Below are 22,311 nucleotides of genomic sequence, written 5' to 3' on the forward strand. Positions count from 1 at the left end.
ATTCCTTATCTTATGGTGCAGGACTTGTACCACCTGCATCAAATGATATTTCCATCTGAAAACCTTCCTTTATTTTCTTCATCTTCCATGGTCCAACCACTTGATACTTTCAATTGATTCCATTTTTTTTTTTGGTGCTGCTGCTGTTTCATTCCTTATCCTATGGTGCAGGACTTGTACCACCTGCATCAAAGGATATTTCCATCTGAAAACCTTCCTTTATTTTCTTCATCTTCCATGGTCTAACCACTTGATACTTTCAATTGAGTCCATTTTTTTTTTTTTGGTGCTGCTGCTGTTTCATTCCTTATCCTATGGTGCAGGACTTGTAACACCTGCATCAAAAGATATTTCCATCTGAAATAATTCCTTTATTTTCTGCATCTTCCATGGTCCAACCACTCGATCCTTTCAATTGAGTTAATTTTTTTTTTGGTGCTGCTGCTGTTTCATTCCTTATCTTATGGTGCAGGACTTGTACCACCTGCATCAAATGATATTTCCATCTGAAAACCTTCCTTTATTTTCTTCATCTTCCATGGTCCAACCACTTGATCCTTTCAATTGAGTTAATTTTTTTTTTTTGGTGCTGCTGCTGTTTCATTCCTTATCTTATGGTGCAGGACTTGTACCACCTGCATCAAATGATATTTCCATCTGAAAACCTTCCTTTATTTTCTTCATCTTCCATGGTCCAACCACTTGATCCTTTCAATTGAGTTATTTTTTTTTTTTTGGTGCTGCTGCTGTTTCATTCCTTATCTTATGGTGCAGGACTTGTACCACCTGCATCAAATGATATTTCCATCTGAAAACCTTCCTTTATTTTCTTCATCTTCCATGGTCCAACCACTTGATACTTTCAATTGAGTCCTTTTTTTTTTGGTGCTGCTGCTGTTTCATTCCTTATCCTATGGTGCAGGACTTGTACCAACTGCATCAAAGGATATTTCCATCTGAAAACCTTCCTTTATTTTCTTCATCTTCCATGGTCCAACCACTTGATCCTTTCAATTAAGCCCATTCCTTATCCTATGGTGCAGGACTTGTACCACCTGCATCAAAGGATTTTTTCCATCTGAAATCCTTCCTTTATTTTCTTCATCTTCCATGGTCCAACCACTTGATCCTTTCAATTAAGCCCATTCCTTATCCTATGGTGCAGGACTCGTACCACCTGCATCAAAGGATATTTCCATCTGAAATCCTTCCTTTATTTTCATCTTCCATGCTCCAGCCACTTGATCCTTTCAATTAAGCCCATGCCTTATCCTATGGTGCAGGACTCGTACCACCTGCATCAAAGGATATTTCCATCTGAAAACCTTCCTTTATTTTCTTCATCTTCCATGGTCCAACCACTTGATCCTTTCAATTAAGCCCATTCCTTATCCTATGGTGCAGGACTTGTACCACCTGCATCAAAGGATATTTCCATCTGAAATCCTTCCTTTATTTTCTTCATCTTCCATGGTCCAACCACTTGATCCTTTCAATTAAGCCCATTCCTTATCCTATGGTGCAGGACTCGTACCACCTGCATCAAAGGATATTTCCATCTGAAATCCTTCCTTTATTTTCTTCTTCCATGGTCCAGCCACTTGATCCTTTCAATTAAGCCCATGCCTTATCCTATGGTGCAGGACTCGTACCACCTGCATCAAAGGATATTTCCATCTGAAAACCTTCCTTTATTTTCTTCATCTTCCATGGTCCAACCACTTGATCCTTTCAATTAAGCCCATTCCTTATCCTATGATCAGGACTCGTACCACCTGCAACAAAGGATATTTCCATCTGAAATTCTTCCTTTAGTTTCTTCATCTTCCATGGTCCAACCACTTGATCCTTTCAATTAAGCCCATTCCTTATCCTATGGTGCAGGACTCGTACCACCTGCATCAAAGGATATTTCCATCTGAAATCCTTCCTTTATTTTCATCTTCCATGGTCCAGCCACTTGATCCTTTCAATTAAGCCCATTCCTTATCCTATGGTGCAGGACTCGTACCACCTGCATCAAAGGATATTTCCATCTGAAAACCTTCCTTTATTTTCTTCATCTTCCATGGTCCAACCACTTGATCCTTTCAATTAAGCCCATTCCTTATCCTATGGTGCAGGACTTGTACCACCTGCATCAAAGGATATTTCCCTCTGATATCTTTCCTTTATTTTCTTCATCTTCCATGGTCCAACCACTTGATCCTTTCAATTAAGCCCATTCCTTATCCTATGGTGCAGGACTTGTACCACCTGCATCAAAGGATATTTCCATCTGAAAACCTTCCTTTATTTTTTTCATCTTCCATGGTCCAACCACTTGATCCTTCAATTGAGCCCATTCCTTTTTTTTGCTGCTGCTGCTGTTTCATTCCTTATCCTATGGTGCAGGACTTGTACCACCTGAAACAAAATATATTTCCATCTGAAAACCTTCCTTTATTTTCTTCATCTTCCATGGTCCAACCACTTGATCCTTTCAATTGAGCCCATTCCTTTTTTTTGGTGCTGCTGCTGTTTCATTCCTTATCCTATGGTGCAGGACTTGTATCACCTGCATCAAAGGATATTTCCTTCTGAAATCCTTCCTTTATTTTCTTCATCTTCCACGGTCCAACCACTTGATCCTTTCAATTAAGCCCATTCCTTATCCTATGGTGCAGGACTTGTACCACCTGCAACAAAGGATGTTTCCATCTGAAATCCTTCCTTTAGTTTCTTCATCTTCCATGGTCCAACCACTTGATCCTTTCAATTAAGCCCATTCCTTATCCTATGGTGCAGGAATTGTACCACCTGCATCAAAAGATATTTCCATCTGAAAAAATTCCATTATTTTCTGCGTCTTCCATGGTCCAACCACTTGATCCTTTCAATTGAGTCCATTTTTTTTTTTGGTGCTGCTGCTGTTTCATTCCTTATCCTATGGTGCAGGACTTGTACCACCTGCATCAAAAGATATTTCCATCTGAAAACCTTCCTTTATTTTCTTCATCTTCCATGGTCCAACCTCTTGATCCTTTCAATTGAGTTCATTTTTTTTTTTGGTGCTGCTGCTGTTTCATTCCTTATCTTATGGTGCAGGACTTGTACCACCTGCATCAAAGGATATTTCCATCTGAAAACCTTCCTTTATTTTCTTCATCTTCCATGGTCCAACCACTTGATCCTTTCAATTAAGCCCATTCCTTATCCTATGGTGCAGGACTTGTACCACCTGCATCAAAGGATATTTCCATCTAAAATCCTTCCTTTATTTTCTTCATCTTCTATGGTCCAACCACTTGATCCTTTCAATTAAGCCCATGCCTTATCCTATGGTGCAGGACTCGTACCACCTGCAACAAAGGATATTTCCATCTGAAATCCTTCCTTTATTTTCTTCATCTTCCATGGTCCAACCACTTGATCCTTTCAATTAAGCCCATTCCTTATCCTATGTTGCAGGACTCGTACCACCTGCATCAAAGGATATTTCCATCTGAAATCCTTCCTTTATTTTCATCTTCCATGGTCCAGCCACTTGATCCTTTCAATTAAGCCCATTCCTTATCCTATGGTGCAGGACTTATACCACCTGCATCAAAGGATATTTCCATCTGAAAACCTTCCTTTATTTTCTTCATCTTCCATGGTCCAACCACTTGATCCTTTCAATTGAGCCCATTCCTTATCCTATGGTGCAGGACTTGTACCACCTGCATCAAAGGATATTTCCCTCTGAAATCTTTCCTTTATTTTCTTCATCTTCCATGGTCCAACCACTTGATCCTTTCAATTAAGCCCATTCCTTATCCTATGGTGCAGGACTTGTACCACCTGCATCAAAGGATATTTCCATCTGAAAACCTTCCTTTAATTTCTTCATCTTCCATGGTCCAACCACTTGATCCTTCAATTGAGCCCATTCCTTTTTGTTTGCTGCTGCTACTGTTTCATTCCTTATCCTATGGTGCAGGACTTGTACCACCTGCATCAAAGGATATTTCCATCTGAAAACCTTCCTTTAATTTCTTCATCTTCCATGGTCCAACCACTTGATCCTTCAATTGAGCCCATTCCTTTTTGTTTGCTGCTGCTACTGTTTCATTCCTTATCCTATGGTGCAGGACTTGTACCACCTGCATCAAAGGATATTTCCATCTGAAATCCTTCCTTTATTTTCTTCATCTTCCATGGTCCAACCACTTGATCCTTTCAATTAAGCCCATTCCTTATCCTATGGTGCAGGACTTGTACCACCTGCAACAAAGGATGTTTCCATCTGAAATCCTTCCTTTATTTTCTTCATCTTCCATGGTCCAACCACTTGATCCTTTCAATTAAGCCCATTCCTTATCCTATGGTGCAGGACTCGTACCACCTGCATCAAAAGATATTTCCATCTGAAAAAATTCCTTTATTTTCTGCATCTTCCATGGTCCAACCACTTGATCCTTTCAATTGAGTCCATTTTTTTTTGGTGCTGCTGCTGTTTCATTCCTTATCCTATGGTGCAGGACTTGTACCACCTGCATCAAAAGATATTTCCATCTGAAAACCTTCCTTTATTTTCTTCATCTTCCATGGTCCAACCTCTTGATCCTTTCAATTGAGTCCATTTTTTTTTGGTGCTGCTGCTGTTTCATTCCTTATCTTATGGTGCAGGACTTGTACCACCTGCATCAAAGGATATTTCAATCTGAAAACCTTCCTTTATTTTCTTCATCTTCCATGGTCCAACCACTTGATCCTTTCAATTAAGCCCATTCCTTATCCTATGGTGCAGGACTTGTACCACCTGCATCAAAGGATATTTCCATCTGAAATCTTTCCTTTATTTTCATCTTCCATGCTCCAGCCACTTGATCCTTTCAATTAAGCCCATTCCTTATCCTATGGTGCAGGACTCGTACCACCTGCATCAAAGGATATTTCCATCTGAAAACCTTCTTTTATTTTCTTCATCTTCCATGGTCCAACCACTTGATCCTTTCAATTAAGCCCATTCCTTATCCTATGGTGCAGGACTTGTACCACCTGCATCAAAGGATATTTCCATCTGAAATCCTTCCTTTATTTTCTTCATCTTCCATGGTCCAACCACTTGATCCTTTCAATTAAGCCCATTCTTTATCCTATGGTGCAGGACTTGTACCACCTGCATCAAAGGATATTTCCATCTGAAATCCTTCCTTTATTTTCTTCATCTTCCATGGTCTAACCACTTGATCTTTTCAATTAAGCCCATTCCTTATCCTATGGTGCAGGACTCGTACCACCTGCAACAAAGGATATTTCCATCTGAAATCCTTCCTTTATTTTCTTCATCTTCCATGGTCCAACCACTTGATCCTTTCAATTAAGCCCATTCCTTATCCTATGGTGCAGGACTCGTACCACCTGCATCAAAGGATATTTCCATCTGAAATCCTTCCTTTATTTTCATATTCCATGGTCCAGCCACTTGATCCTTTCAATTAACCCCATTCCTTATCCTATGGTGCAGGACTCGTACCACCTGCATCAAAGGATATTTCCATCTGAAAACCTTCCTTTATTTTCTTCATCTTCCATGGTCCAACCACTTGATCCTTTCAATTAAGCCCATTCCTTATTCTATGGTGCAGGACTTGTACCACCTGCATCAAAGGATATTTCCATCTGAAATCCTTCCTTTATTTTCTTCATCTTCCATGGTCCAACCACTTGATCCTTTCAATTAAGCCCATTCCTTATCCTATGGTGCAGGACTTGTACCACCTGCATCAAAGGATATTTCCATCTGAAAACCTTCCTTTATTTTCTTCATCTTCCATGGTCCAACCACTTGATCCTTCAATTGAGCCCATTCCTTTTTTTTTGGTGCTGCTGCTGTTTCATTCCTTATCCTATGGTGCAGGACTTGTACCACCTGCATCAAAGGATATTTCCATATGAAAACCCTTCTTTATTTTCTTCATCTTCCATGGTCTAACCACTTGATCCTTTCAATTGAGCCCATTCCTTTTTTTTTGTGCTGCTGCTGTTTCATTCCTTATCCGATGGTGCAGGACTTGTACCACCTGCATCAAAGGATATTTCCATCTGAAATCCTTCCTTTATTTTCTTCATCTTCCATGGTCCAACCACTTGATCCTTTCAATTAAGCCCATTCCTTATCCTATGGTGCAGGACTTGTACCACCTGCATCAAAGGATATTTCCATCTAAAAACCTTACTTTATTTTCTTCATCTTCCATGGTCCAACCACTTGATCCTTTCAATTGAGCCCATTCCTTTTTTTTTATGCTGCTGCTGTTTCATTCCTTATTCTATGGTGCAGGACTTGTACCACCTGCATCAAAGGATATTTCCATTTGAAAACCTTCCTTTATTTTCTTCATATTCCATGGTCCAACCACTTGATCCTTTCAATTGAGCCCATTCCTTTTTTTTTGGTGCTGCTGCTGTTTCATTCCTTATCCTATGGTGCAGGACTTGTACCACCTGCATCAAAGGATATTTCCATCTGAAAACCTTCCTTTATTTTTTTCATCTTCCATGGTCCAACCATTTGATCCTTTCAATTGAGCCCCTTCCTTTTTTTTTTGATGCTGCTACTGTTTCATTCCTTATCCTATGGTGCAGGACTTGTACCACCTGCATCAAATGATATTTCCAACTGAAATCCTTCCTTTATTTTCTTCATCTTCTATGGTCCAACCACTTGATCCTTTCAATTAATCCCATTCCTTATCATATGGTGCAGGACTTGTACCACCTGCATCAAAGGATATTTCCATCTGAAATCCTTCCTTTATTTTCTTCATCTTCCATGGTCCAACCACTTGATCCTTTCAATTAAGCCCATTCCTTATCCTATGGTGCAGGACTTGTACCACCTGCATCAAAGGATATTTCCATCTGAAAACCTTCCTTTATTTTCTTCATCTTCCATGGTCCAACCACTTGATCCTTTCAATTAAGCCCATTCTTTATCCTATGGTGCAGGACTTGTACCACCTGCATCAAAGGATATTTCCATCTGAAATCCTTCCTTTATTTTCTTCATCTTCCATGGTCTAACCACTTGATCTTTTCAATTAAGCCCATTCCTTATCCTATGGTGCAGGACTCGTACCACCTGCAACAAAGGATATTTCCATCTGAAATCCTTCCTTTATTTTCTTCATCTTCCATGGTCCAACCACTTGATCCTTTCAATTAAGCCCATTCCTTATCCTATGGTGCAGGACTCGTACCACCTGCATCAAAGGATATTTCCATCTGAAATCCTTCCTTTATTTTCATATTCCATGGTCCAGCCACTTGATCCTTTCAATTAACCCCATTCCTTATCCTATGGTGCAGGACTCGTACCACCTGCATCAAAGGATATTTCCATCTGAAAACCTTCCTTTATTTTCTTCATCTTCCATGGTCCAACCACTTGATCCTTTCAATTAAGCCCATTCCTTATTCTATGGTGCAGGACTTGTACCACCTGCATCAAAGGATATTTCCATCTGAAATCCTTCCTTTATTTTCTTCATCTTCCATGGTCCAACCACTTGATCCTTTCAATTAAGCCCATTCCTTATCCTATGGTGCAGGACTTGTACCACCTGCATCAAAGGATATTTCCATCTGAAAACCTTCCTTTATTTTCTTCATCTTCCATGGTCCAACCACTTGATCCTTCAATTGAGCCCATTCCTTTTTTTTTGGTGCTGCTGCTGTTTCATTCCTTATCCTATGGTGCAGGACTTGTACCACCTGCATCAAAGGATATTTCCATATGAAAACCCTTCTTTATTTTCTTCATCTTCCATGGTCTAACCACTTGATCCTTTCAATTGAGCCCATTCCTTTTTTTTTGTGCTGCTGCTGTTTCATTCCTTATCCGATGGTGCAGGACTTGTACCACCTGCATCAAAGGATATTTCCATCTGAAATCCTTCCTTTATTTTCTTCATCTTCCATGGTCCAACCACTTGATCCTTTCAATTAAGCCCATTCCTTATCCTATGGTGCAGGACTTGTACCACCTGCATCAAAGGATATTTCCATCTAAAAACCTTACTTTATTTTCTTCATCTTCCATGGTCCAACCACTTGATCCTTTCAATTGAGCCCATTCCTTTTTTTTTATGCTGCTGCTGTTTCATTCCTTATTCTATGGTGCAGGACTTGTACCACCTGCATCAAAGGATATTTCCATTTGAAAACCTTCCTTTATTTTCTTCATATTCCATGGTCCAACCACTTGATCCTTTCAATTGGGCCCATTCCTTTTTTTTTGGTGCTGCTGCTGTTTCATTCCTTATCCTATGGTGCAGGACTTGTACCACCTGCATCAAAGGATATTTCCATCTGAAAACCTTCCTTTATTTTTTTCATCTTCCATGGTCCAACCATTTGATCCTTTCAATTGAGCCCCTTCCTTTTTTTGTTGATGCTGCTACTGTTTCATTCCTTATCCTATGGTGCAGGACTTGTACCACCTGCATCAAATGATATTTCCAACTGAAATCCTTCCTTTATTTTCTTCATCTTCTATGGTCCAACCACTTGATCCTTTCAATTAATCCCATTCCTTATCATATGGTGCAGGACTTGTACCACCTGCATCAAAGGATATTTCCATCTGAAATCCTTCCTTTATTTTCTTCATCTTCCATGGTCCAACCACTTGATCCTTTCAATTAAGCCCATTCCTTATCCTATGGTGCAGGACTTTTACCACCTGCATCAAAAGATATTTCCATCTGAAAACCTTTTATTTTCTTCATCTTCCATGGTCCAACCACTTGATCCTTTCAATTGAGCCCATTCCTTTTTTATTTTTGCTGCTGCTGCTGTTTCATTCTTTATCCTACGGTGCAGGACTTGTACCACCTGCATCAAAGGATATTTTCATCTGAAAACCTTCCTTTATTTTCTTCATCTTCCATGGTCCAATCACTTGATCCTTTCAATTGAGCCCATTCCTTTTTTTTTTGGTGCTGCTGCTGTTTCATTTCTTATCCTATGGTGCAGGACTTGTACCACCTGCATCAAAGGATATTTCCATCTGAAATCCTTCCTTTATTTTCTTCATCTTCCATGGTCCAACCACTTGATCCTTTCAATTAAGCCCATTCCTTATCCTATGGTGCAGGACTTGTACCACCTGCATCAAAAGATATTTCCATCTGAAAACCTTCCTTTATTTTCTTCATCTTCCATGGTCCAACCACTTGATCCTTTCAATTGAGCCCATTCCTTTTTTTTTTTTTGCTGCTGCTGCTGTTTCATTCCTTATCCTATGGTGCAGGACTTGTACCACCTGCATCAAAGGATATTTCCATCTGAAAACCTTCCTTTATTTTCTTCATCTTCCATGGTCCAACCACTTGATCCTTTCAATTGAGCCCATTCCTTTGATTTTGCTGCTGCTGCTGTTTCATTCCTTATCCTATGGTGCAGGACTTGTACCACCTGCATCAAAGGATATTTCCATCTGAAAACCTTCCTTTATTTTCTTCATCTTCCATGGTCCAACCACTTGATCCTTTCAATTGAGCCCATTCCTTTGATTTTGCTGCTGCTGCTGTTTCATTCCTTATCCTATGGTGCAGGACTTGTACCACCTGCATCAAAGGATATGTCCATCTGAAAACCTTCCTTTATTTTCTTCATCTTCCATGGTCCAACCACTTGATCCTTTCAATTGAGCCCATTCCTTTTTTTTTTTTTGCTGCTGCTGCTGTTTCATTCCTTATCCTATGGTGCAGGACTTGTACCACCTGCATCAAAGGATATTTCCATCTGAAATCCTACCTTTATTTTCTTCATCTTCCATGGTCCAACCACTTGATCCTTTCAATTAAGCCCATTCCTTATCCTATGGTGCATGACTTGTACCACCTGCATCCAAAGATATTTCCATCTGAAAACCTTCCTTTATTTTCTTCATCTTCCATGGTCCAACCACTTGATCCTTTCAATCGAGACCATTCCTTTTTTTTTTTTTTTTTTTTGCTGCTGCTGCTGTTTCATTCCTTCTCCTATGGTGCAGGACTTGTACCACCTGCATCAAAGGATATTTCCATCTGAAAACCTTCCTTTATTTTCTTCATCTTCCATGGTCCAACCACTTGATCCTTTCAATTGAGCCCATTCCTTTTTTTTTTTTTGCTGCAGCTGCTGTTTTATCTGCTTCTCTTTCTCCTCTTGCTGCTTTTTCTGCCTTTTTTTTTTTTTTTTTTTGGATTTTTTTTTTTTTTGCTGCTGCTGCTGATTTAGCCGCTTCTCTATCTCCTCTTGCTGCTTTTGCTGCCTCTTTTTTTTCATATATTTTTTTTGGATTTTCTTTTTTTTTTGCTGCTGCTGTTGATTTAGCTGCTTCTCTTTCTCCTCTTGCTGCTTTTGCTGCCTCTTTTTTTATATTTTTTTTTTATATTTATTTTGGATTTTTTGGTTTCATATTTTTTTTTGGATTTTTTTGTTTTATATTTTTTTGTATTTTTTTGTTTTATATTTTTTTTGGATTTTTTTTTTTTTGCTGCTGCTGCTGATTTAGCCGCTTCTCTTTCTCCTCTTGCTGCTTTTGCTGCCTCTTTTTTTTGGATTTTTTTGTTTTAAATTTTTTTAGGATATTCTTTTTTTTGCTGCTGCTGCTGATTTAGGTGCTTCTCTTTCTCCTTTTGCTGCTTTTTCTGCCTCTTTTTTTTTGGATTTTTTTGTTTTATATTTTTTTTTGGATTTTCTTTTTTTTTTTTTGCTGCTGCTGCTGATTTAGCCGCTTCTCTTTCTCCTTTTGCTGCTTTTGCTGCCTCTTTTTTTTGGATTTTTTTGTTTTATATTTTTTTTTTACTTTCTTTTTTATTTTTTTGCTGCTGCTGCTGCTGATGTAGCCGCTTCTCTTTCTCCTTTCGCTGCTTTTGCTGCCTCCTTTTTTTTGGATTTTTTTGTTCTAAATTTTTTTGTTGTATTTTTTTGTTTTAAATTTTTTTTTGATTTTTTTGTTTTATATTTTTTTTTGGATTTTCTTTATTTTTTTTTGCTGCTGCTGCTGATTTAGCCGCTTCTCTTTCTCCTATTGCTGCTTTTTTTGCCTCTTTTTTTTATTTTCTTGTTTTATATTTTTTTTTAATTTTTTTGTTTTATATTTTTTTTTTTTTTGAATTTTTTTTTTTTATATTTTTTTTTTTGGATTTTTTTTTTTTTTTTGCTGCTGCTGCTGATTTAGCCGCTTCTCTTTCTCCTTTTGCTGCTTTTGCTGCCTCTTTTTTTTGGATTTTTTTTATATTTCTTTTTGGATTTTCTTTTTTTTTTTTGCTGCTTCTGCTGATTTAATCGCTTCTCTTTCTCCTTTTGCTGCTTTTGCTGCCTCTTATTTTTTGGATTTTTTTGTTTTATATTTTTTGGGGGGATTTTCTTTTTTTTTTTTTTTTGCTGCTGCTGCTGATTTAGCCACTTCTATTTCTCCTCTTGTTGCTTTTGCTGCCTCTTTTTTTTTTTATTTTTTTTTTTATTTTTTTTGGATTTATTTTTTTTTGCTGCTGCTGCTGATTTAGCCGCTTCTCTTTCTCCTTTTGCTTTTTTTGCTGCCTCTTTTTTTTGGATTTTTTTGTTTTATATTCTTTTTGGATTTTTTTTGTTTTATATTTTTTTGGGATTTTCTTTTTTTTTGCTGCTGCTGCTGATTTAGCCGCTTCTCTTTCTCCTCTTGCTGCTTTTGCTGCCTCTTTTTTTTTATTTTTTTTTTTATATTTTTTTCGGATTTTTTTGTTTTATATATATTTCTTTTTTTTTTTTTGCTGCTGCTGCGGAATTAGCCGCTTCTCTTTCTCCTTTTGCTGCTTTTGCTGCCTCTTTTTTCTTAGATTTTTTTGTTTTTTATTTTTTTTAGGATTTTTTTGTTTTATTTTTTTTTTGGATTTTTTTGTATTATATTTTTTTGGATTTTTTTTTTTTAGCTGCTGCTGCTGATTTAGCCGCTTCTCTTCCTCCTTTTGCTGCTTTTGCTGCCTCTTTTTTTTTGGATATTTTTGTTTTATATTTTTTTTTGGATTTTTTTGTGTTATATTTTTTTTGGATTTTTTTTAGTTTTATATTTTTTTTTTATTTTCTTTTTTTTTGCTGCTGCTGTTGCTGATTTAGCCGCTTCTCTTTCTCCTCTTGCTGCTTTTTCTGCCTCTTTTTTTTATTTTTTTGTTTTATATTTTTTGGGGGATTTTTTTGTTTCATATTTTTTTTTGGATTTTCTTTTTTTTTGCTGCTGCTGCTGATTTAGCCGCTTCTCTTTCTCCTTTTGCTGCTTTTGCTGCCTCTTTTTTTTTGGATTTTTTTGTTTTATATTTTTTTTTGGATTTTCTTCTTTTTTGCTGCTGCTGCTGATTTTGCCGCTTCTCTTTCTCCTTTTGCTGCTTTTGCTGCCTCTTTTTTTTTTGGATTTTTTTGGTTATATATTTTTTTATCTATATTTTGTTTTGGATTTTTTTGTTTTATATTTTGTTTTATATTTTTTTTGGATTTTTTGTTTTATATTTTTTTTGGATTTTCTTTGTTTTGCTGCTGCTGCTGATTTAGCCGCTTCTCTTTCTTCTCTTGCTGCTTTTGCTGCCTCTTTTTTTTTGGATTTTTTTGTTTTATATTTTTTTTGGATTTTTTTTTTTTGCTGCTGCTGCTGATTTAGCCGCTTCTCTTTCTCCTCTTCCTGCTTTTGCTGCCTCTTTTTTTTTTTTTTTTTTATTTCTTTTTTATTATTTTGTTTTATATTTTTTTTATATATATTTTTCTTTTATAATTTTTTTTTTATTTTTATGTTTAATATTTTTTCTTGAATTTTTTTGTTTTATAATTTTTTTTGGATTCTCTTTTTTTTTTTTTTGCTGCTGCTGCTGATTTAGCTGCTTCTCTTTCTCCTCTTGCTGCTTTTGCTGCCTCCTTTTTTTTGGATTTTTTTGTTTTATATTTTTTTTTGGATTTTTTTGTTTTTTATTTTTTTTGGATTTTCTTTTTTTTTGCTGCTGCTGCTGATTTAGCTGCTTCTGTTTCTCCTCTTGCTGCTTTTGCTGCCTCTTTTTTTTTGGATTTTTTTGTTTTATATTTTTTATTTTTTTTGGTTTTATATTTTTTTTTTTTTTTATATCTTTTTTTCATTTTTTTTCATTTTTTGTTTATTTTTTTTTTATATTTTTTGGGGGATTCTCTTTTTTTTTTTTTTTGCTGCTGCTGCTGACTTAGCCGCTTCTCTTTCTCCTTTTGCTGCTTTTGCTGCCTCTCTTTTTTTTGTATTTTTTTTGTTTTATATTTTTTTTGGGATTTTTTTGTTTTATAATTTTTTTTGGATTTTCTTTTTTTTTTTTTGCTGCTGCTGCTGATTTAGCTGCTTCTCTTTCTCCTCTTGCTGCTTTTGCTGCCTTTTTTTTTTTTTTTTTTTTTTTATTTTTGGGGGGATTTTTTTTTATATTTTTTTTTGGATTTTCTTTTTTTTCGCTGCTGCTGCTAATTTAGCCGCTTCTCTTTCTCCTCTTGCTACTTTTGCTGCCTCTTTTTTTATCTTTTTTATTTTTTTTTGGATTTTTTTGTTTTAAATTTTATTTTTTATTGTTTTTTTGCTGCTGCTGCTGATTTAGCCGCTTCTCTTTCTCCTCTTGCTGCTTTTGCTTTCTCTTTTTTTTATATTTTTTTTTTGGATTTTCCTTTTTTTTTTTGCTGCTGTTGCTGATTTAGCCGCTTCTCTTTCTCCTCTTGCTGCGTTTGCTGCCTTTTTTTTTTTTTTTTTGGTTTTATATTTTTTTGTATTTTTTTTTTTTTTTGCTTCTGCTGCTGATTTAGCCGCTTCTCTTTCTCCTCTTGTTGCTCCTTTGCTGCCTCTTTTTTTTCATTTTTTTTTTTATATTTTTTTTGGATTTTCTTTTTTTTGCTGCTGCTGCTGATTTAGCCGCTTCTCTTTCTCCTCTTGCTGCTTTTGCTGCCTTTTTTTTCTTTTTTTTGGTTTTATATTTTTTTGGATTTTTTTTTTTTTTTGCTGCTGCGGCTGATTTAGCCGCTTCTCTTTCTCCTCTTGCTGCTTTTGCTGCCCCCCCCTTTTTTTTAAATTTTTATTTTTCATTTTTTGGTTTTAAATTTTTTTTTGGATTTTTTTTTTGCTGCTGCTGCTGATTTAGCCGCTTCTCTTTCTCCTCTTGCTGCTTTTTCTGCCTCTATTTTTCTATTTTTTTTTGTTTTATATTTTTTTTGGATTTTTTTGTTTTATATTTTTTTGGGGGGGTTTTTTTGTTTTATATTTTTTTGGATTTTTTTTTTTTTTTTTTGCTGTTGCTGCTGTTAGCCGCTTCTCTTTCTCCTCTTGCTGCTTTTGCTGCCTCTTTTTTTTTTTTTTTTGGTTTTTTTTATGGATTTTTTTTTATATTTTTTTTTTTTTTTTTTTTATTTTTTTTTTTTTTTTGCTGCTGCTGCTGATTTAGCCGCTTCTCTTTCTACTCTTGCTGCTTCTGCTGCCTTCTTTTTTTTTAATTTTTTTTTATATTTCTTTTTTGGGTTTTTTTGTTTTAAATTTCTTTTTGGATTTAATTTTTTCTTTTGCTGCTGCTGCTGATTTAGCCGCTTCTCTTTCTCCTCTTGCTGCTTTTTCTGCCTCTATTTTTCTATTTTTTTTTGTTTTATATTTTTTTTGGATTTTTTTGTTTTATATTTTTTTTTTGGGTTTTTTTTGTTTTATATTTTTTTGGATTTTTTTTTTTTTTTTTTGCTGTTGCTGCTGTTAGCCGCTTCTCTTTCTCCTCTTGCTGCTTTTGCTGCCTCTTTTTTTTTTTTTTTGGTTTTTTTTTATGGATTTTTTTTTTATATTATTTTTTTTTTTTTTTATTTTTTTTTTTTTTGCTGCTGCTGCTGATTTAGCCGCTTCTCTTTCTACTCTTGCTGCTTCTGCTGCCTTCTTTTTTTTTAATTTTTTTTTATATTTCTTTTTTGGGTTTTTTTGTTTTAAATTTCTTTTTGGATTTAATTTTTTCTTTTGCTGCTGCTGCTGATTTAGCCGCTTCTCTTTCTCCTCTTGCTGCTTTTGCTGCCTCTTTTTTATCGATTTTTTTGTTTTATATTTTTTTGGGGATTTTCTTGTTTTATATTTTTTTTTTGGATTTTTTTTTTTGCTGCTGCTGCTGTTTTAGCCGCTTCTCTTTTTCCTCTTGCTGCTTTTGCTGCCTCTTTTTTTTATACTTTTATTTTGGATTTTTTTGTTTTAAATTTTTTTTCGGATTTTTTTTTTTTTGCTGCTGCTGCTGATTTAGCCGCATCTCTTTCTCCTCTTGCTGCTCCTTTGCTGCCTCTTTTTTTTTTTTTTTTTATTATATTTTTTTGGGGGATTTTCTTTTTTTTTTTTGCTGCTGCTGCTGATTTAGCCGCTTCTCTTTCTCCTCTTGCTGCTCCTTTGCTGCCTATTTTTTTTTTTTTTTTTTTTTTATATATTTTTTTTTGGATTTTTTTGTTTTGTATTTTTTTTTTGGATTTTCTTTTTTTTTTTTTGCTGCTGCTGCTGATTTAGCCGCTTCTCTTTCTCCTCTTGCTGCTCCTTTGCTGCCTCTTTTTTTTTTTTTTTTTTTTTAATTTTTTTTTTTAATTTTTTTTTTTTTTTGGATTTTCTTTCTTTTTGCTGCTGCTGCTGATTTAGCCGCTTTTCTTTCTCCTCTTGCTGCTCCTTTCCTGCCTCTTTTTTTTTTATTTTTTGTTCATATTTTTTTTTACATTTTTTTTTATATTTTTTTTTGGATTTTCTCTTTTTTTTTTGCTGCTGCTGCTAATTTAGCCGCTTCTCTTTCTCCTTTTGCTGCTCATTTGCTGCCTCTTTTTTTATATATATTTTTTTTTATTTTTTTGTTTATTATTTTTAGATTTTCTTTTTTTTTGCTGCTGCTGCTGATTTAGCCGCTTCTCTTTCTCCTCTTGCTGCTCCTTTTCTGCCTCTTTTTTTTTATTTTTTTGTTATATATTTTTTTTATTTTCTTTGTTTTATATTTTATTTTTGGATTTTCTTTTTTTTTTTTGCTACTGCTGCTGATTTAGCCGCTTCTCTTTCTCCTCTTGCTGCTCCTTTGCTGCCTCTGTTTTTTTTTTTTTTTTTTTTTTTTTTTTTATATTTTTTTTTCATTATTTTGTTTTATATTTTTTTTTGGATTTTCTTTTTTTTTGCTGCTGCTGATAATTTAGCCGCTTCTCTTTCTCCTCTTACTGCTCCTTTGCTGCCTCTTTTTATTTTATTTTTTTTTTTTTAAATTTTTTTTTGGATTTTTTTGTTTTATATTTTTTTTTTTAATTTTCTTTTATTTTTTTGCTGCTGCCTATTTAGCCGCTTCCCCTTCTCCCCTTGCTGCTCCTTTGCTGCCTTTTTTTTTTTTTTTTTTTTTTTTTTTTTTTTTTTTTTTTTGCTGCTGCTGCTGATTTAGCCGCTTCTCTTTTTTTCCTCTTGCTGCTCCGTTGTTGCCTCTTTTTCTTTTATATTTTTTTTTGGATTTTTTGTTTTATATTTTTTTTTTGGATTTTCTTTTTTTTTTTGCTGCTGCTGCTAATTTAGCCGCTTCTCTTTCTCCTCTTGCTGCCTCTTTTTTTTTTTTTTTTTTTTATATTTTTTTGGGATTTTTTTGTTTTATATCTTTTTTTGGATTTTCTTTTTTGTTTTTTTTTGCTGCTCTTGCTGCTCATTTGCTGCCCCTTTTTTTTTTTTTTTTGCTGCTGCAGCTAATTTAGCCGCTTCTCTTTCTCCTCTTGCTGCTCCTTTGCTGCCTCTTTTTTTTTTTTGGGGGGGGGATTTTTTTTTTATATTTTTTTGGGGATTTTCTTTTTTTTTTGCTGCTGCTGCTGATTTAGCCGCTTCTTTTTCTCCTCTTGCTGCTCCTTTGCTGCCTTTCATTTTTTTTTTTTTTTTTTTTTGGATTTTTTTGTTTTAAATTTTTTGGGGGATTTTTTGTCATAAATATTTTTTTGGATTTTTTTGTTTTAAATTTTTTTCGGATTTTTTTGTTTTAAATTTTTTTTTGGATTGTTTTGTTTTAATTTTTTTTTTTTTTTGGATTTTTATGTTTTAAATTTTTAGGGGGATTTTTTTGTTTTAATTTTTTTTCTCCCGTTTCTCCTTTTCCTTATTTGCTGATTTATTTTATTGCTTTTTTACGATTATTATAATTTTTTCTGCTACTGATCTAAATGCCCTTCCATTTGCACCTTGGTATAGGTCTTCTCCCTCTCCAGTATTGGACAGTGCTCTCACAATCCCTCTCGCTCCTCATTTTTAATGATTTCCAGACATATCTTCCTCAAAAAGATTCAGCTTTTTGCCCAGCCTAATTTCCTTGGTCCACCCAATAAGGACCTGACTGCATACTAGAAGAATTTCCGCTCTTTCCCTCTGCAGAGCCAGTCTTCTAGGTTATTCCCCCAGAACCACCCGAAGGTTAGTATCCGAAAGAATAGATCTAGATATCTGACCATTTGTTCACCTGACGAAGCCCCTGTACGACCCCACCAGGGAACATAGCATACTAGAAAAAGCCGAGATTTTTCCCTCTGCAGAGCAAGTCCTTCAGGGTATTCCCCATATAATTTAGGCTGGGTAGTTGAGCACTTGCTGGAGACTTCCTGCAAACCCGGCATTTAAGTCAGAAGCTGTTTCAACTTGTCTCTTAGTAGCTCTAACCTATATCGAAGACTCTCAGCGCAAATTCGTTGACATCAAGGAGAATCCGCTACTCCGGATATTAAAGGACGTTTCGACGAGTTACTGGTCTTTCCTCTTCTGCTTCTTCCATTTGTTCTTCCAGTTTTTTTTTGATAAATCGTTGGATTCTCGATTTTTCATATTTTCGAATTCATTGAATTCCTCCTCCTCCTCTTCTTCTTCCTCCTCCTCCTCTTCTTCTTCTTCCTCCTCCTCCTCTTCTTCTTCCTCCTCCTCCTCTTCTTCTTCCTCCTCCTCCTCCTCCTCTTCTTCTTCCTCCTCCTCCTCCTCTTCTTCTTCTTCCTCCTCCTCTTCTTCTTCCTCCTCCTCCTCTTCTTCTTCCTCCTCCTCCTCTTCTTCTTCTTCCTCCTCCTCCTCCTCTTCTTCTTCTTCCTCCTCCTCCTCTTCTTCTTCTTCCTCCTCCTCCTCTTCTTCTCCTTCCTCCTCCTCTTCTTCTTCCTCCTCCTCCTCCTCTTCTTCTTCCTCCTCCTCCTCTTCTTCTTCCTCCTCCTCTAATTCTTCGTCTCCTTCATAACTTGAAATATCTTCATATGAATGTTCCATCACCATATTATCCTCCTCATCATCTAGATGATCATCATCAGAGTCATATTCATACTCATCAGTATCGGAATCATCTTCATAATCCGAACCATCCCATTCATCTGTTTCATCTTCATCCAACCATTCTTGCATCTTTGGATTTTCGAAAAGTTCCTCTGCAAAATCTTCGACAAATTTTCTTACATCATTGTATTCCTCCCTTTTCTCTTTATCAGTTAAGAGATCTTTTGCGTAGTTGATATGTTGCATGATCTCATGTACTTCCCGTTGGTCTATGTCAGACCCATGGCACTTATCAGGATGGTACTTGAGTGCCATTTTCCTGTAGGCTTTTTCTATTTCCTTCTGGGAAGCGTCTGTTTTAACATTGATGGTTTTGAATGGACATCCATGAATTTCCATTCTTTCCAATGCCTCGGCATAAAATACCAAGTCTTCTTCCAGCTCTTCCTCTTCGTCCAGTTGCTCAAATAGAGCAATTGCATCTCTGTATTTTCCATCTAATAAGTAGCATAGACCGAGTCTTAACCTAGTTAAAACATCTGTCTCGTCAATAGCAAGAGCACTCAGGAAACATTCACGAGCTTCTTCCAGCCGTCGAAGCTTGCACAAGATATTCCCTTTCAATTGGAGCAGTTCTGCTCGAGCCCAGGGGAAGAAGGACTCTAGCTTCTGACAGCGTGAAATTGTTTCCAAGACAGACTCAAATTCCGAGTTGTCTATCATTATGGGAATAGTATTCCATAATACCTGCCGCTGCAGGAACTCCCGTCCTTTGAGTGCCCTAGGATGATTTGGGCATCCCTTCAGAACTTTGTCCAAAATCCTTTCAGCTTCCTCAAAGTCACAGTGACTTGCACAAAGTATGGCAGATTCCACTCTTACATCAGAGTTTACTTTGTGTTCATCGGGCAGTTCATCTAAAACGTTCTGGGCCTCATCCCATCTGCCCAGTGCCATCAAACATCTGAGCTCCTTCACGCGGCATTCCACGTCGTCAAAATCTTCAAGGACAACTCTTAGGAAAACCAACGCCGAGTCAAATTCTTGTTTGTGTATACACCGATCCATCTCAGATTCCAGGACGTTTCGACGAGTTACTGGTCTTTCCTCTTCTGCTTCTTCCATTTGTTCTTCCAGTTTTTTTGATAAATTGTTGGATTCTCGATTTTTCAGATTTTCGAATTCATTGAATTCCTCCTCCTCCTCCTCTTTTTCCTCCTCCTCCTCCTCTTCTTCTTCCTCCTCCTCCTCCTCTTCTTCCTCCTCCTCCTCCTCCTCTTCTTCTTCCTCCTCCTCCTCTTCTTCTTCCTCCTCCTCCTCTTCTTCTTCCTCCTCCTCCTCCTCTTCTTCTTCCTCCTCCTCCTCTTCTTCTTCTTCTTCTTCCTCCTCCTCCTCTTCTTCTTCCTCCTCCTCCTCTTCTTCTTCTTCTTCCTCCTCCTCCTCCTCTTCTTCTTCTTCCTCCTCCTCCTCTAATTCTTCGTCTCCTTCATAACTTGAAATATCTTCATATGAATGTTCCATCACCATATTATCCTCCTCATCATCTAGATGATCATCATCAGAGTCATATTCATACTCATCAGTATCGGAATCATCTTCATAATCCGACCCATCCCATTCATCTGTTTCATCTTCATCCAACCATTCTTGCATCTTTGGATTTTCGAAAAGTTCCTCTGCAAAATCTTCGACAAATTTTCTTACATCATTGTATTCCTCCCTTTTCTCTTTATCAGTTAAGAGATCTTTTGCGTAGTTGATATGTTGCATGATCTCATGTACTTCCCGTTGGTCTATGTCAGACCCATGGCACTTATCAGGATGGTACTTGAGTGCCATTTTCCTGTAGGCTTTTTCTATTTCCTTCTGGGAAGCGTCTGTTTTAACATTGATGGTTTTGAATGGACATCCATGAATTTCCATTCTTTCCAATGCCTCGGCATAAAATACCAAGTCTTCTTCCAGCTCTTCCTCTTCGTCCAGTTGCTCAAATAGAGCAATTGCATCTCTGTATTTTCCATCTAATAAGTAGCATAGACCGAGTCTTAACCTAGTTAAAACATCTGTCTCGTCAATAGCAAGAGCACTCAGGAAACATTCACGAGCTTCTTCCAGCCGTCGAAGCTTGCACAAGATATTCCCTTTCAATTGGAGCAGTTCTGCTCGAGCCCAGGGGAAGAAGGACTCTAGCTTCTGACAGCGTGAAATTGTTTCCAAGACAGACTCAAATTCCGAGTTGTCTATCATTATGGGAATAGTATTCCATAATACCTGCCGCTGCAGGAACTCCCGTCCTTTGAGTGCCCTAGGATGATTTGGGCATCCCTTCAGAACTTTGTCCAAAATCCTTTCAGCTTCCTCAAAGTCACAGTGACTTGCACAAAGTATGGCAGATTCCACTCTTACATCAGAGTTTACTTTGTGTTCATCGGGCAGTTCATCTAAAACGTTCTGGGCCTCATCCCATCTGCCCAGTGCCATCAAACATCTGAGCTCCTTCACGCGGCATTCCACGTCGTCAAAATCTTCAAGGACAACTCTTAGGAAAACCAACGCCGAGTCAAATTCTTGTTTGTGTATACACCGATCCATCTCAGATTCCAGGACGTTTCGACGAGTTACTGGTCTTTCCTCTTCTGCTTCTTCCATTTGTTCTTCCAGTTTTTTTGATAAATTGTTGGATTCTCGATTTTTCAGATTTTCGAATTCATTGAATTCCTCCTCCTCCTCCTCTTTTTCCTCCCCCTCCTCCTCTTCTTCTTCCTCCTCCTCCTCCTCTTCTTCTTCCTCCTCCTCCTCCTCTTCTTCCTCCTCCTCCTCCTCCTCTTCTTCTTCCTCCTCCTCCTCTTCTTCTTCCTCCTCCTCCTCTTCTTCTTCCTCCTCCTCCTCCTCTTCTTCTTCCTCCTCCTCCTCTTCTTCTTCTTCTTCTTCCTCCTCCTCCTCTTCTTCTTCCTCCTCCTCCTCTTCTTCTTCTTCTTCCTCCTCCTCCTCTTCTTCTTCTTCCTCCTCCTCCTCCTCTAATTCTTCGTCTCCTTCATAACTTGAAATATCTTCATATGAATGTTCCATCACCATATTATCCTCCTCATCATCTAGATGATCATCATCAGAGTCATATTCATACTCATCAGTATCGGAATCATCTTCATAATCCGACCCATCCAATTCATCTGTTTCATCTTCATCCAACCATTCTTCTGCTTCTTCCATTTGTTTTTCCAGCTTTTTGGATAAGTCATTGGATTCTCGAATTTCCAGATCTCTTTTATTCAGCTTTTCCTGAAGTTCGTCAATCCGCCTTTCGAGTTCAGTCATCTTGTTCGTCAATTCATTCCGTAATATTTCATTTTGCTGCTTTTTGCCATCGCTAATTTTTCCTTTCTTTGAAAATAAGAATTTAAATGATATACCCCCTCCAACTAAGGCCAAACAAGCCAGTATCCAGGTGTATCCCACGCTCATGGGAGCGCCAGAATTATCCATTCCAGGGACAAAGTAGGAGAGAAAAGGTCCAAGACCCTCTCTGATCATTTCCAGTCGTTGTTCCAAGTTTCGAACCTTCAGCTCACACCGCCGAAGATCCCTCCGAGATGTCAGAAATCCCCCAACCACAGGGATAGAGGACAAGAGTCGATGGAGGAAAGAATCCTCAACAACCCCATCCTCGGAGAAGTTGGGTCTCGCTGGCAGAAGCCACGAGACCATCCTGAAAAAGAAGTTGTCATTTATCATCTGCATTCGTCCTTCTAGTTCGATGTAGTACTGCTCACACGCACAATATTGGTCTTTTATCCCAACAAAAGTGCGACCCACTCTCAGGCCAGGGCCGAGATTAGAAAATAGTGTTCCGATTAACGAAATACACAACACTGTAATCACTTTCCACAAAGTAAACATGATTCAGAATATCATATCGATTTACCTCCATCTGCTATATTTTGAAAAAACGTAGAAATACCTTTCGAAGACCGACTCCGGATTCTGAAGCCTGTTGAAAAGGTTTTGACGAATAGCTTCCGTTTCACACCAGCACATACTGTACGTATACACACGTGCGCGCACATACGCACGCGGAACTT

General features: G+C 37.0%; 1 protein-coding gene across 1 annotated transcript in view; it reads right to left on the reverse strand.

Moving 5' to 3' along the window:
- Positions 1 to 21,937, reverse strand: part of LOC137644533 (myosin-2-like) — a 68,328-nt gene extending 46,391 nt beyond the window's left edge. The window contains exons 1-4 of the mRNA XM_068377500.1: positions 21,274 to 21,937; positions 19,726 to 20,886; positions 18,233 to 19,362; positions 17,437 to 17,586 (exon numbers count right to left, since the gene is read on the reverse strand). Of these exons, the coding sequence (XP_068233601.1) occupies positions 17,437 to 17,586; positions 18,233 to 19,362; positions 19,726 to 20,886; positions 21,274 to 21,937 (3,105 nt within the window). The remainder of the gene's footprint in view (positions 1 to 17,436; positions 17,587 to 18,232; positions 19,363 to 19,725; positions 20,887 to 21,273) is intronic.
- Between the last annotated feature and the right edge of the window lie 374 nt (positions 21,938 to 22,311).

Source organism: Palaemon carinicauda, chromosome 7, assembly GCF_036898095.1.
Source record: "Palaemon carinicauda isolate YSFRI2023 chromosome 7, ASM3689809v2, whole genome shotgun sequence".
Lineage (NCBI taxonomy): Eukaryota > Metazoa > Arthropoda > Malacostraca > Decapoda > Palaemonidae > Palaemon > Palaemon carinicauda.